General features: G+C 36.5%; 1 protein-coding gene across 4 annotated transcripts in view; it reads left to right on the top strand.

Moving 5' to 3' along the window:
- The window catches only part of LOC109004730 (protein ROOT HAIR DEFECTIVE 3 homolog 2-like), a 37,562-nt gene extending 25,059 nt beyond the window's left edge, over positions 1 to 12,503 (top strand). For all 4 annotated transcript variants that reach the window (XM_018983372.2, XM_018983377.2, XM_035689487.1 and 1 more), the window contains 9 exons: positions 784 to 949; positions 8,037 to 8,161; positions 8,662 to 8,924; positions 9,024 to 9,120; positions 9,194 to 9,364; positions 9,450 to 9,554; positions 11,022 to 11,116; positions 11,246 to 11,342; positions 11,824 to 12,503. In XM_018983372.2, coding sequence (XP_018838917.1) covers positions 784 to 949; positions 8,037 to 8,161; positions 8,662 to 8,924; positions 9,024 to 9,120; positions 9,194 to 9,364; positions 9,450 to 9,554; positions 11,022 to 11,116; positions 11,246 to 11,342; positions 11,824 to 12,123 — 1,419 coding nt within the window. In that variant the 3' untranslated portion in view covers positions 12,124 to 12,503. The remainder of the gene's footprint in view (positions 1 to 783; positions 950 to 8,036; positions 8,162 to 8,661; positions 8,925 to 9,023; positions 9,121 to 9,193; positions 9,365 to 9,449; positions 9,555 to 11,021; positions 11,117 to 11,245; positions 11,343 to 11,823) is intronic.
- The last annotated feature ends 2,815 nt before the right edge of the window (positions 12,504 to 15,318 follow it).

Raw genomic sequence — 15,318 nt, forward strand, 5'->3', positions numbered from 1 at the left:
GAGAGGGAAGAAAGAAGTAGGAGAAGTAGAAGATGATGAATGTGAAACGGCTGGAAAACTATCGGGACTGATTTACGGAGGAGAAAGAGATGTATTTATAAGATGGAAAGGTCGGTTGGACGTGTGTCTCTTCCATCCCATGCATTACATCGTTGTAAATTACCCTTGTAACTGGTTTAGGTCATTTGTGGTGGTTATGTGCAGGTTCATGGTCCGAGTCATGGTTTGTGCTTTCCTAAGGATCTTGGGACTAATTTTTGGTTTCTAAGCCCTATTCTAACCCACTGTCATTTCCTAACCCTGTTCTAAGCTCCAGAAATTCGCACACTAAATTCTCTAAGGGTCTGAATCCTAGTCTTTTCTAACTATTCCTAAATAATAATAAAATACATAATTTATATACAATATATTATCATCAACCAAGGCAACAAAGTATACAATATAATAATCTAGTAGTATTATTTATAAATAACCAGGGGTTACAGTGGAACTTCCAAGTAGTGATTCTTTTTCCCTAACCAGATCTGCTTTTCTGTCCTAAACCGATCTAGTTTTTATCTAAAAGGATTCTTAACTTAAACTTCTTCTTGGTGGCAAAAAATCATTTTTAAACTAATTTTTCTTCTATTTCACACAAGGGTCCTGGAAATATAATATATATTCTGGTGTGAAATAGACAGTTGTAAATCTGAGTCTTGCAGAGAAATATGTCATTTGTTAGTTTCCATTTCTATGATTATAGTTTATCTTCCATTGATTCTTGATGTCTCGTGAACTTTCCAGCTTGTGCACCCTGCTTACTCCACCTTGTTGGGTCATCTGCGTTCTAAAGCACTTGAGAGTTTTAAGAATAAACTGGAGCAGTCACTGATCAAAGGAGAAGGTTTTGCTGCATCCGTTCGTACTTGTACTGGCTCTTGTATGCTTGAGTTTGACCAAGGATGTGCAGGTGATAGTTGAGGAAATTTTAATCAATACAGCATATGCACAGATTATGTTTGATGTCTATGCTAATGATTTTTGTTTATTCTTTATACTGAATGAGGTTGTACCTTCCTTTGCTTGTACATTTTCTAGCTGCTTCATAATATATGTTTATGACACACTGTAGGTTTGATGTGCGAATTATCAACATTAAAGAAATTTAAAGAAATTTGAGTAGGCATTGTGAAAAGTTGAATGGATTACTATTGCTGTCCATATAGTTTGTAGGCTTGGGTCTTCTTTGTGCGCAGGTTTACATGTACCTGTTGCATAATATTGCTGTCCACGTAGTTTGTGGACTTGGATATTATTTTGTGCGTAAGTCATGTACGAGTTGCAATTTGCTTCTATCTCTGTTTTTACCATTATTATTTTTGTTTATTCTATATATTGAATGAGGTTGACTCTTCCTTTTCTTGTGCAATTTCTAGCTGCTTCATAATATATGTTTACGACAGTTTAGATTTGATGTGCAATATGTCAACATTAAAGAAATTTGAGTAGGCACTTGAAAAGTTGAATCGATTACCATTGCTGTCCATGTAGTTTGTAGAATCTTTTTTTTTTTTTGGATCGGTAGATAAGAATTTTATTCATGATAAAAAGTAGGCATAGCCCAAAAACACAGGACATATATAAGAGTAACACCTATGCATAATTGACTAGGGATACAGTGAAGTCATGAATATTCATGCCGTTGAGGTCTATTACAATCAGCCAATAGAATAAGGTATTAAAGAAAAACATACAACATTCTAAGCTCGTCCATTCCATGTAGTTTGTAGAATTGGGTCTGATTTGTGCACAGATTTACATGTACCGGTTGCATAATACTGCTGTCCATGTAGTTTGTGGACTTGGTCTTATTTTACGTTTAAGTCATGTACCACTTGCAATTTGCATCTCTCTCTATTTTTACCTTGCTATCAATAACCTTATGCCTCATATGCTGCTCTAACTCCTCGTCATTTGTCCCCTTCGCATGTTTACAATCGAATGATGATAGCCTTTGGCAATGAGCCTTCACCTTCATCTTTTTAATTTTTTTTATAGAAAAATAAAAAAATAAAATATTTTCTTGATTGCTTCAGATTTTGATTTAATGACTAAGCAGATTTTTGGTATGCTCCCTCTGTACATTAGTCTTCTCATTTTTTATGCTTGATGCATGTGATTTTGTTGCTATGATATGTTTTCTGAAATCCCAATTGGCAATAGCCATAGATTTCAATGGGCTATGTTTTGTGAGTTAACTAATTTTTTTTCTCTCCTCACCTATTTTCTCTCCATACACTTTTTCACCCTTGGTTGATGAAGTGGTTCATGGGAGACTGAGTGTGTGTTTCTTGAAAGTGTGGGGAAGGATATGGGTACGTTGAATGTTGTTAGTATTGATTTTAAGAACTTTGAGGTAGTAAGGAAGGGAAGATGAGTGCATATTACTGAGAGGGGATGGAAGTGGGTAAAGAACCTTCATTTGGAGTTAGCCACAACATGGTGGTTCACAAAAGCATTAGAGGATTGCTTGAAGTTAGGGAGAAAGGGATTTTATTCAGCACACAGAGAAGGAGACGGGCTTCATAGCTCAGAGAAGTTCTAATGCACAAGGGGCTTTCATGGCTCTGGTGGAATACAAACAGGGGGGCTGGCGCAACTGCATTATCATTCCTGAAGGTAAAGAGGGGAAGGGTTGGAGGAAAATGGTGGAGGTTTTGAAGGAGGAGGGCAGAGAAGGCTGTCACGTTGGGTCAGCATCAATGAAGATGGTAGCGACGTTGGTAGCTCAACCTTCGTCGTAGTCGTATAAGGAGGCTCTACAGAAACCCAGACCAACACCTATTGTTAACACTAGCATGCGTGATGTCGCCATCTCTACAGAGGCACAGCGTAAAGGGGACGATGGCAGGGGAATTGTTTGCCCAAATAAGGAAGAAGTACTTCGGACGCTGTCAGAGATGCAGGCTCAAGTGGGAGAGTTGCAGAGGCAGATGTTTGGTTTAATTCGGTATATGGAGGATAAAGAGGAAGGGATGAAACGGTGCGGAGTGGAGGGCAGGGGGCAGGGATCAAAACGGTGCGGAGCATTAATTCCTACTGGCGTGGACTGGGGTAGGCTTGGGTCAAGTGCAAGGCCCGTTGGAGGGGTGTTTAAGGGGAAGGGAGTTGGGCTGTTGGAAGGCCCGGACGTGGTGGAAGGCCCGAATTGGGTTTGGAAACCTAAAAGCCAAAATGGTATCAAAGTATCGTGAGGGCTTCGCACATCAGCGCCAACGCACACGACGGAGCCACCACCTACACAAAAAGTTTCGCTGGCCCTTGGGGAGTCATCTGGTGGGGCGTCAAAGCTGATGCCATCGCCGAAGGAAGAAGAAGAAGAAAAAATAGGAATCTGATAAGAGTCTATGGTGGTTTCACAGGCACCAAAAATGGAAGAGGGGGAATTTTTGGGGAGTAAGGTAGGAGGTGAAGGAAGGGATAATGTTGGTGAATCAACACGAGCCGCAATTGGGCCAACACAGAGCATGCTGAGGGAGGGTGAGAAATGGTCTGATTCTGAAGATATGGGAGCACTGGTGAATGTGAAGGAGGAGCAGGGGGAGAGGGAAGGTGAAGGCTCCTTAGTTTTGTTCAATGCTGAATCCGAGGCTGAAGAGCCTGTAGGGGAGGATCCCTCCCCGATAAGATTTATGCATCTTTTACCTGCAGACTGGGTTATGAAAAGGTGGAAGAACTACAGAGTTGTGTGGGGATTTCGTGTGTGGGATATGCAGATCAGTTTAGGGCATTGCTAATAGCCATTGAGGCAGGCCATTATCAACAGGGAGCAAGGCCAAAAAGAAATAGAGAACTGCAATGACTGGATTGGTCTATTAATTATGTCAGTAAGGAGGGGAGTGCAAGTCATGATAGGAATAAAGGGAGGGCTGGTATGGTTGTTAAATGAAGCCAAAAATTCTGATATGGAATGTGAGGGGATTGAATGAGATTGACAAACGCCTCCAAATAATATCCTTGTTAAGACAATGGAAGATGGACATTATTTGTTTGCAAGAAACGAAGTTGAAGCTTATTACAAGAAGAACCATACTGGAGTATTTGGAGTTGTCAGTATGTAAGATGATCATACTTACCTTCGCAAGGGGCTTCGGGTGGTGGAGAATATTGAAGAATTTGAGGGAGAATACTCGGTGGGGTGTTCTTTTAAAAATTCTATTGATGGTTTTGTATGGGCCTTTGCTGGGGTTTATGGATCTAACTTATATTGCAAAAGACATTTGCTTTGGGATGAGCTGGCTGGTTTATGCTCTTGTTGGGAGGTTTCTTGGTGCATTGGTGGAGACTTTAATGTGACAAGGTTTCCCAACGAAAGATCTGGGGAGGGGAGACATAATCATGCAATGGTGAATTTTCTGATTTAATATTTGAGCTAGAACTTATGGACCTTCCTCTTATGGGAGGTGATTATACGTGGTCTAATAACCAAGCTTGGTCAAGGCTGGACAGATTCCTCATATCTCCCTCATGGGAAATGCAATTTCCAGATGTATGTCAAAAGAGACTTCCACGGGTATGTTTTGATCACTTTCCTATAATGTTAGACTGTTGAGGAATTCTAGGGGGAGAAGACCTTTTAAATTTGAGAATATGTGGTTAAAGACAGAAGGGTTTGTGGAATTGGTTAGGCAATGGTGGAATTCATATCAACTAGAGAGCACTCCAAGCAATATATTGGTTGGAAAACTGAAAGTTTTGAAAGTGGATTTAAAGATATGGAATGAATAAACTTTTCGAAATGTAATATTACAAAAAACAAAAGTCTCCTACAAGAACTACAAAGTTTGGAGGGTGTTGAAGATGAGAATGAATGCAAAGGCCAAGTATTATCCGAGTTAGAAAGGTTGATATTAATGGAGGAGATCTCGTAGAGGCAAAAGTCGAGATTTGTGGCTCAAGGAGGGGGATAGATGTACAAACTTCTTTCATCGAGCTGCAAACTCACACAGGAGGTTTAATGCCATAGAGTCCATGACTATAGATGAAGGTATATCCTCAGATCAAGCTGTAATTAAAGATCACGTTGCTGTACATTTCGAATGATTGTTGACAGAACCATATGAATGGAGGCCAAAAGTGGATGGTCTAGTTTTTGAGGCCATTGATCAAAACAACATGACTTGGTTGGAGAGACCATTTGAAGAGGAAGAGGTACGACTAGTTGTCAGAAAAATGAACAAGGACAAAGCGCCGGGTCCAGATGGCTTTACTATGGCATTTTTTCAAACTTGTTGGGAGGTGGTGGGAGGAGATATCATGCAGGTGTTTCAGAAATTTTTCTCGTTTGGAAAATTCGAGAAAAGTTTAAACGCTACTTTTATTGCACTTGTCCCTAAAAAGGTTGGTGTCATAGAAGTGCAAGATTTTAGGCTGATTAGTCTTGTGGGCAGCATATACAAGATAATAGCCAAGATACTTGCCAACAGGATGAGCACAGTGATGGATAAGATCATTTCTAATTCTCAAAATGCCTTTGTGAGAGGTAGACAAATACTGGATTCAGTTCTTATAGCCAATGAATGCCTAGACAGCAGGCTTAAGTCGAGAGTACCAGGTATTTTATGTAAGCTAGACATGGAGAAGGCCTATGACCACGTCAACTGGGATTTTCTATTTTATTTGTTAGGTCGATGTGGATTCGGGGAAAGATGGAAGGGGTGGATGATGCATTGTGTGTCGACGGCTCGTTTCTCGATTTTGGTAAATGGTGATTTGGTGGGCTTCTTTAATAGTTTGCGGGGACTACGACAAGGCGATCCACTTTCACCACTCTTATTTGTCCTCGTGATGGAGGCACTTAGTAGAATGGTGTCAGCGGCTGTAGAGGGGGGGTTTTTCTCAAGTTTTAAAGTGGGGGCTTCTAACCATGGCTCCATCACTATTTCTCATCTTTTGTTTGCTGACGATACGTTGCTGTTTTGTGAGGATAATGCAGGACATATTCAATCTCTAAAAGCTATCTTACTTTGTTTTGAAGCGGTATCCGGGTTAAGGATCAATCTTGCTAAAACGGAGATGGTTGCGGTGGATGCAGTGAGAAATCTTAGTGGGTTGGCCAGCTTATTGGGATGTGTGGTCTCCTCGTTGCCGTTAAAGTATCTTGGTCTTCCTTTGGGTGCAAATTTTAAAGCCAAGACAATTTGGGAGGAGGTGTTAGAGAAATTAGAGCGTAGGCTGGTCGAGTGGAAACTGTTATACTTATCGAAAGGGGGGAAGATCACACTTATCAAGAGCATGCTATCTAACCTTCTCACATATTTCTTGTCTTTATTTCCCCTCTTGGTAAGCATTGCATCCAGAATTGAGAAACTCCAACGTGACTTTTTGTGGAGTGGACTAGGGGATGAGTTTAAATTTTACTTAGTTGGATGGGATAAAGTGTGCACCCCCTTGAGCAGCTGGTGGGTTGGGGGTTTGTAATGTTAGATCCTTTAATAAGACTCTATAAGGAAAATGGTTGTGGCGTTATAATCATGAGAGGGAAGCCTTATGGAAAGGGGTGATTGATGAAAGTATGGGTGGGGGGGGGCTGTTATTCTAATGAGGGGAGGGGGGCTTATGGTGTTGGGTTGTGGAAGCACATAAGGCAAGGGTGGGGGACTTTCTTGAATAATACTAGGCTGTGTTTGGGGGAGAGTAGTAGAATCAATTTTTGGAATGATGTGTGGGTGGGAGATATGGCCTTTAAAAATGCTTATACTAATATTTTCAGAATAGCAAGAGAAAAGGAAGCTATGGTGGGCTGATGTGAGGGTGGTTAGACAAAGTTCACAGGAGTGGAACATTAATCTCACTAGGGAGGCACAAGATTGGGAAGTGAGTGATTTGGTGGATTTTTTCAGCTTACTATATAACATCATTGTTGCGGTTCCAGCTGACGATATGATGGAATGGAGGCCTTCTAAGAACGGAAAATTTTCGGTACGCTCTTTCTATGACATTCTTACAGCTCAAGATAGGCCCTATTTTCCTTGGAAGAACATATGAAGGAGTAAAGCACCTCCCAAGGCTGCGTTCTTTGTTTGGACAGCAGTTTTAGGGAAGATACTAACCATGGACAACCTAAGAAGGTGTGGACTCATAATTACGGATTGGTGCTGTATGTGCCGAAATAGTGGAGAAACGGTAGATCATTTACTATTACATTGTGATTTTGCAAGAGACATATGGACTTACTTTTTCAGCAGATTGGGAGTCGCATGGGTAATGCCAGGAACAGTGGTAGAACTATTAGCTAGCTGGAGAGGGATCATAGGGACACCACAGATTGCAGCGGTGTGAAAGATGGCGCCTATTTGTATTTTCTGGTGTATTTGGAGTGAAAGGAATGATAGATTCTTTGAGGATCATGAACGCTCCTCGGAGGAGTTTAGGAGTTTGTTTTGGAGGACTTTATTTATGTGGGCCATTGCTTTAGAGTTAAATGGTCTCAGCTTCCATGATTTCCTTGTAACAATTTCTAGTTCTTAATTTGGTATACTCATATGTATACCTCTGGTGTACTTGAGCTATGCCTATCTTTATCAATACAATTGCTTCTTACTAAAAAAAAAAGCTTTGTGAGTTCCTTGTATCTGTTTATAATTCTTAACTGGGTGCTTGGGCTAAGCCCATTTATTATTATCAATAAAGTTTTGTTTAAGTATCAAAAAATGTTTTCTGAACTCAATCTTTTCATTGTTGCAGTTGTTTGGTATGGATTTGGTTTATGATGCATCTTCTTACATCAATATCTCAAGTTCCTTATGCATAGTATTACAAAACGTTAAACCCCTATTTAAAGGATATTTTGGGTTTTCTTGTACCTACTGCTTTTTACTTGCCTTAGGAGCATAATCTTTACGATGTAAGATTTACTTTGACATCTTCTGTGTTGTCTACCACTTTCATCTTTTATTCACTGATTTGGCATGATTTATTTTCAAATTGTACGTGGATGTTTGTTAGTCCACTGCATCTGCCTCCTTTACCCGCGACCTTCTATGTTCTTCTTTTAGATGCTACCATACGACAGGCTAATTGGGATGCTTCAAAAGTCCGGGACAAACTTCGTCGTGATGTTGATGCTCATGCATCCTCTGTTCGTAGTGAAAAGTTGTCTGAAATGATGGCCAATTATGAGGTATTGCTATTGATTAATCTAACTATTCATGATTGCCTTATGGACCGGGGTTCCTTGAATCATGTCTCTATATAAGCCAAATCACTGAGACTCTGTATGGGACCAGTTCTTGATTGAATTGAATTTGAATTTATTATGATGAGATATATTCGTAAATGAAATGAATTGATTTTGCTTTGCAATCAATTTCTCTGTTTGAGATTGGTTTCGAATTGAAATGGCACTCAATTGATGCATGTGCCCAAAATACTGATAGTTTCGGGGTTTAGTAAATATTGCTCTGTTAATTGTAATTAAGGGAAACTGGAGCAAATTTGATGCGATTTAGTCGTTTGTTGGTTAGTTCACTTGACTTATAATTCAGTTTTATTCATGTTTCTAAGCCCATGAATTGAAATTTAATTCAATCGCTTTTGGTTTCAAAAAAGAATTGGGTATGAATTTCAATTCAGTTCATATGTTTTCAGTTAGTGCTAAATGCAGATACATTTTTTTCTCAGAAACAACTTGCCCTAGCACTGACAGAACCTGTCGAATCCCTACTCGAAGCGGGTCAGAAAGATGCATGGGCTTCGATAAGAAAGCTTCTTAAACGTGAGACTCAGGTTGCTGTATCAGAGTTTTCAGCTACCATTGGTGGTTTTGAGTTGGATCAAGCAACACTTGACAAAATGATGCAAGATTTAATGGACTGTGCTAGAAGCTTGGTGGAGAAAAAGGCAAGAGACGATGCTGGGAAAGTTTTGATCCGTATGAAGGATAGGTAGTAAGCTTAAGAAAAGGGAATTTTTCTTTCTTTTCTTGATATATATATTTGCTTTTGGGTATTTTAACGGCTTACTGCTTGGTTAACAACTCTCAGGTTCTCAACTGTATTCAATCATGACAATGATTCACTGCCTAGGGTTTGGACTGGGAAGGAAGATATTAGAACTATTACAAAGGATGCACGTTCGGCGGTAATCTGCATATGGCTTTTATTAATGGAGTTCAATATGAATTGCTGGTTCATCAATGATCTATCTGTTGCAGGCTCTAATGCTTTTATCTGTCATGGCTGCCGTACGCTTGGATGAGAAGCCTGATAAGATTGAAAATTTACTTTTTTCATCTCTCATGGATGGTACTCTTACGGTACCCTCTTCTCAAGATAGGAGTGTTGGAGCACGTACAGACCCTCTTGCCTCAAGCACATGGGAGGAGGTACTACAAGTGGGTTCTGGTAGTGTCTTAGCATAATGCTCTAATCACCAAATTGATTACTTATCGAGGATCAGCTATAATATAGGTTTCCCCAAAGGATACGTTAATTACACCAGTGCAGTGCAAGTCTTTGTGGAGACAGTTTAAAGCAGAGACTGAGTATACAGTTAGTCAAGCAATTTCAGCACAGGTAGATTCATATGCATTCTGTTCCTGTTTTATTGCAATTACTTGCTGGTTGTTGCATTCGAAATGAATAACTTTCTCCATTTGTTTGGGAAGTTCCTGTGCCTATGATGTACTGACTAGTCTTAATTTTATGTGCTGACCAGAGCTTGGAAGCTTTGAAATTTAATGTACGCAAAGTTTGATTTAGTACCATATGAAGCTGTTTCATGACATGCACTTTAATTTGTGCATGCAATATCTGAGTTTCTGCTACTAGTTTGAGTTGTGATTTCATTGAAACAAGCTGTACAATAATGAATTCCTTAACTAGCCAAGGAATTGCATAGCTGGAAACTAATAATTATGCAGTAGAAATGATATTTATAAATTAGGTTAAAGGCTTGTGTTGGGGCCAAGTTCTGAGTTTCATGGAAATGGTTTGAAAATTGAATGAAATATTTTGTTGAATATCGGAAAAGGGGTAGATTAGGCAAGTCTGAGAAGCTGTTTTAAGGGTAACTGTTACCAAGCATGATTGCAGATCTTTTAATAAAGACCTGCCATTTGATGAATAGATGATAGTTTAAAATTTGACTCAATCGCTTGAGTTAAGCAGGCTCATGTGTAGTAAGGAATAAGAAGGATCAGAGAGCCAAAATACTACCACCCTTTCCTTTGAGAGATTGCCTATTTTTCCTGTGCTCTTTGTCACAGCAGGATGGTTGACTACTTGGAAACATGATAATTTATGCATTTATGGGAAAGCAGCATGCCCATTGTATTTCAGCAGTTTGTTGCAGAATCTGTGTTGAATTAAGTAATTTATTTTTAATCAATTTTCTTTTGACTGGAGTATTTACTTCTATGGAACTTGTTTGGTGCCGCGTTTGCCTCATGTGCAATATTGAAAATACTTGCTTCCAAGATTACACTGTTCTTGTGCTTATAGGCCAAGATTTCTCCATTTTGGAATTGGAGTCTTATAGGCCAAGACTAATGTGTCGTGGAATCTGAGTTTGCTGACATTGTGTTTTCTGAAGACTTGATGCATATTGGGAAAAGTACTGTAGTCCTAAAAGAATCAAATACACAACTAAGATAATGATTTAGATACGTTACATGTTAAATATTTTTTTTTCCCGCAAATTATAATCTCACCTACGTTTGTTTAAGCCTCTCCTCTGCACCAAGTTGCAATTGATGAATGATTATGTTGTATCCAATTTGGTCTATGTCCTATATGAAACTAATTCTATCGGGAGTTGGTAGCATTTAACTTTTAACTTTTATTATTATGATGTGAAATGCCCCTATTTTGATTTTCAGCGTGTGATTCTTGATCATTGTGTTTACCTTGTATGCAGTTTTGTGCGGGATGCTATAGAATCACTCATGATCTTTTTGACATTATCTTGGCAGCTATCCCAAAAGAGCACACTCATGAATGATCGCTTTTCTTTATTCTTTTCCTTTTTTTCTTTTCCGGCAGGAGGCTTTTAGGAAGAGTAACAATTGGTTGCCTCCTCCATGGGCGATACTGGCTATGATTGTCCTTGGTTTTAATGAATTTATGCTTCTTTTAAGGTAGTTTTAATTCAACCAGGGGCTTAATTCCTGCATTGGTAGTTATACATTTTGATGTTCTTAACATGTTGGGCGTTCACTCCTATTGTGTTCATTGACACTTGGTTTCTTTTTTCTCAAATGAAACAGGAATCCTCTCTACCTCATGGTTTTATTTATTGTATTTTTACTGTCGAAAGCTTTGTGGGTACAGATGGATATAGGTGGAGAACTTCAACATGGCACTGTGAGTATTGAACAAAAACTACTCTTTGCGTATCACTTTTTCTCTTTATTTAAAATAGACTTCTCTTTCGGTAAAACAAGATAGAACCGAATTTACGAGTTCCTAGTTTAGAAAATAAGACCCTTTAGAATGTTATAAGCAACTGCTATTTGTTCCGTGTTTAGATGGTACCACCTCCAACATCCACAGCCTACAGGATAAGCACGTATCAGTCTATGATACTTGTAATAATCATCTGCTAATTTTCATTTTGTTATGAAAACCCAGTTTACAACATGTACCCTACAAACTTTTTGGCTGTATGTTAATTCATTAATCTACTAATAAAAAAAAGTTAATTCATTAATCTATTTGGTTGAACCTAAGGTCCTAAAGTAGTGTTTTGAACTTCAGGTTGTTAAAACGCTAGTCCCTTAGAGTAGTTTCCTGGTCCGTGGAGGATTTGCTCTAGTTTTTGTATGTTTGTTTGCTTTGTTGCCAGCTTGCTGGACTCCTTTCAATTTCATCAAGGTTTGTTCCCACCATGATGAACCTTTTAAGACGAGTTGCTGAAGAAGCTCAAGGGCGCTCAACACCTGAGAGAGAGAGACCAGGACCATCATATTCTCATACTTCTCAGGGTTTCAGGGTTCAAACTCCTTGGCCAAAACCCAATTCATGCACAGCTGAGTCCTCCGTATCATCTAATATTTCGTCCCCTGAAAGTGGGGTTGAATACTCGAGCACTGGTTTGATGCATAGGCGAACTACCAACATTCAAGAAGCAGAGTTTTCTTCATGAAATCACACTTCTGTATGCTCTTTATCAGATTAAGATAGCTGCTCCCTTGTGTAATGTTTTCTTTTCTTTTTCTTTTCCACATATTCATTTCTTTTCTAAAGTTCCCTTCTTTGCCAAAGAAAAGAGAAATTGAAAGGACAAGGCAAATAAGCAAAAAGGTTTGTGTATATACCCATAAAAGGTGTTTTGAAAGGGGAGAGGAGTCGAAATGTTTGTGTGTGTATGTATGTACATGTGTATATACCCCATAAATAAGACGTGTTTGTTTTGGGGCCAAAAAACTCAAAAAGTCCTGCATGATAGATTACAAATAATTATTTCTGTTAAATCCAAAGTTAGGGCCTTAAATAAAAGACTGCTTGATTAGGTGTTTGAGATCAGCTTGGTCAAATTTGAGTTCAATTCAATTCATTTATTATATGAATCGTTTTTTAACATAAGATTATGATAAATTATTAAATGATACAATTTGGTACAAAGTTCGGCTCGTCGTATAAAACCCGAATATCTTCATATTTACTATTTTTCTTATAATTTTATCTCTAAGTTTATCGTGAGGATATTTTAAAGAGAGATGCTTTAGTCTCAACGAAATTTTAAAAAAATAAACTCACAAACTGATGTGGTATGTCAGATTGTAAAGTTACTTAGATTATAAAATATATTTAGCATATCACATAAAGACATGTTAATTTGTAAATTTATTTTTGTAAAAATTTTTTATGGCTGTAGCAATTCTCTATTTTAAATATTTAAATAGATACGAAAAAGTTATATTTCCAATAGTAAACATGTTACTTGAATCCTTGTAAGTATAATAATTAATATATGTATTGATATAAGTTTTATAAAAATATTAGCAAAATGTCAAAGTTTGTTAGTCAACATTTGTAGACAAAGTTATAAAATATAATATAAACAATTTATTTTGTCAAAATAATATAATTCGTGAATAAGGATGGACTTGCTTGAAAATTAAATGCGTTCTTCGTGAAATATATATAAAATGCAATTCAATAAAAAGCTCGAGCTTGTGAATATAAAATGAAATTTGTAGCTTAGTTACGATACCCCGCACCATTATGGAAACTTTTCAAGCAGGGATAGGGATGAAATGAAATTAGATGAATTGAGATTAAAGTTGAATAAAATGTTATTAAAATATATTTTTTTAATATTACTTTTTTATTATTTGAAAAAGTTGAATTGTTTATTTTATTTTATGTGAAAATTTAAAAAAAAATAAAATGATTAGATTATGTAAGATGAAACGAGATGAATTGAGAATAGTTATAAAAATAAACGAGACCTGAGCTGAGAGCTATTCATAAAGTGTCAAATGAACCATGATAATCAAGAGTCTGTCTTTCAATTTCTCTAAAATTTAACCTTCAATAGATCCATTGATTGCTAATTTTTAATGAAAATTACTAATTTAATGAGATATATTTTTTCCTTCAATATTTTAATAAGGCCGAATAAAAGGGCATTATATGCCACTATTGGCATAGTAACATAATGGGTCTTTTTTTGTTTTGGCATAGTAATATGATTAATTTTATTTTACTTGCCTTACTATTGACATATATGCATCTTCTATAATTAACCCATTAAAAACTATTCTTTCATTCAAGTCATTGTTAGCAGCGGACTTAGGCCTCGTTTGGATACAGAAATGATTTCATCTCATTTCATTTCATCATTATAACTTTATCAAATTCTCACACAAAATATAATAAACAATTCAACTTTTTCAAATCTAAAAAAATAATATTCTAACAATGTTTTATTTAACTTTATTTAAAACCATCTCATCTCACTATCCAAGCGGGACCTTAATATATAATATTCTAATATAATTTCATTATAAGTTGAAATTTAATGGTTTTGACTTTTGAGTGATTATTTGCCTACCATTCTTAGTATTCTTACTCCATATAGGATGCTTAGGACCATAAAGTGGCTGTACATATTGGTTTGCCATGTGGAGGAGTCTCCTTTGTATTTTGGACTCCAAGAGTTTTGTAAATACTTGCAATAGCATGCCTTTGTTTTCTCATGCTTATTGAATGTTGTTTGATATCCTTACTTTTTGGAAATCCTAATCTGTCTCTCCTATTTAGGGCCATCAAAACCTTAACTAGGATCAGTTTCCTTTAATATGGCAATTACAAATCTTAATTTGCTTTAAGGATTAAGACACCCTTAATTCTAGGGGTGCTACCTACCCGTAGTAGGTGGGTAGGTTGTCCGCCACCACGTGAGCCTCAATGGGCTCGTTGAGCCCAGAAGACTTTTCTGTGCCTTTTTTGGGCCGAAACCTATTTTCAATTTAAAATTACATATATAAATACAAAATTTTAAAATCTAAAATATATAAAATTAAATGTTATCTCCAAATTTAAATAAACTTAATAAAGTTTCTAACTAATAATCCTAACCTATTACAAAGTAGTATAAACTATTACACATTAATATAAAATTATGACAAATTAATCTAAAGATAGTACAATTTGTCAAATAACTTGAATGAATAACAATGTTACAATAATTGAAATACATTTAAAAAAGAAAAAAAAGAAAAGGTAACAACATAAGAAAGCATTTGCCAACTCTAAGTAACATTAGGGCTGTAAAAATAAACCGAAAAACCAGCCCGGACTGTTGGTTTGGTCTGAGACCGGTTCCTCCATTTTAAAAATCAAGCATAATCGACCTGGTCTCGGTTTTGTGTTTTCTAGGACCAGACCAGTTCGCATATTTATATATTTTTAATTAATTTTTAATATTATATATAATATTTTTTATATTATATATAATTTTTATAAATTATAATTATATATGAAATAATGTTATATTATAATTTATAACATAAAATTTTAATCTTAAATATGAATATTTATTTGATCATATGTTTTAAATATAAAATATATATTAATTACATTTTATGGCTTAATAAATTCTCAACATATTCATTTTGATAAATATATTAGTAATACTAATATACATTAGTATATTAATTACTATATTATCACTAACATATAGTAATAATACTATACCAATAGTATTACTATATACTAATAGTATTAGTGTATTACTAATATTTATATATATTAATGTATATATAAGTATAAGAGATTAGAGATTTAATATATATTAAAAATTGGAAGACCGGACCGAAACTGGACCGGAACC

This window comes from Juglans regia, chromosome 4, assembly GCF_001411555.2.
Source record: "Juglans regia cultivar Chandler chromosome 4, Walnut 2.0, whole genome shotgun sequence".
In the NCBI taxonomy this organism is placed as follows: domain Eukaryota; kingdom Viridiplantae; phylum Streptophyta; class Magnoliopsida; order Fagales; family Juglandaceae; genus Juglans; species Juglans regia.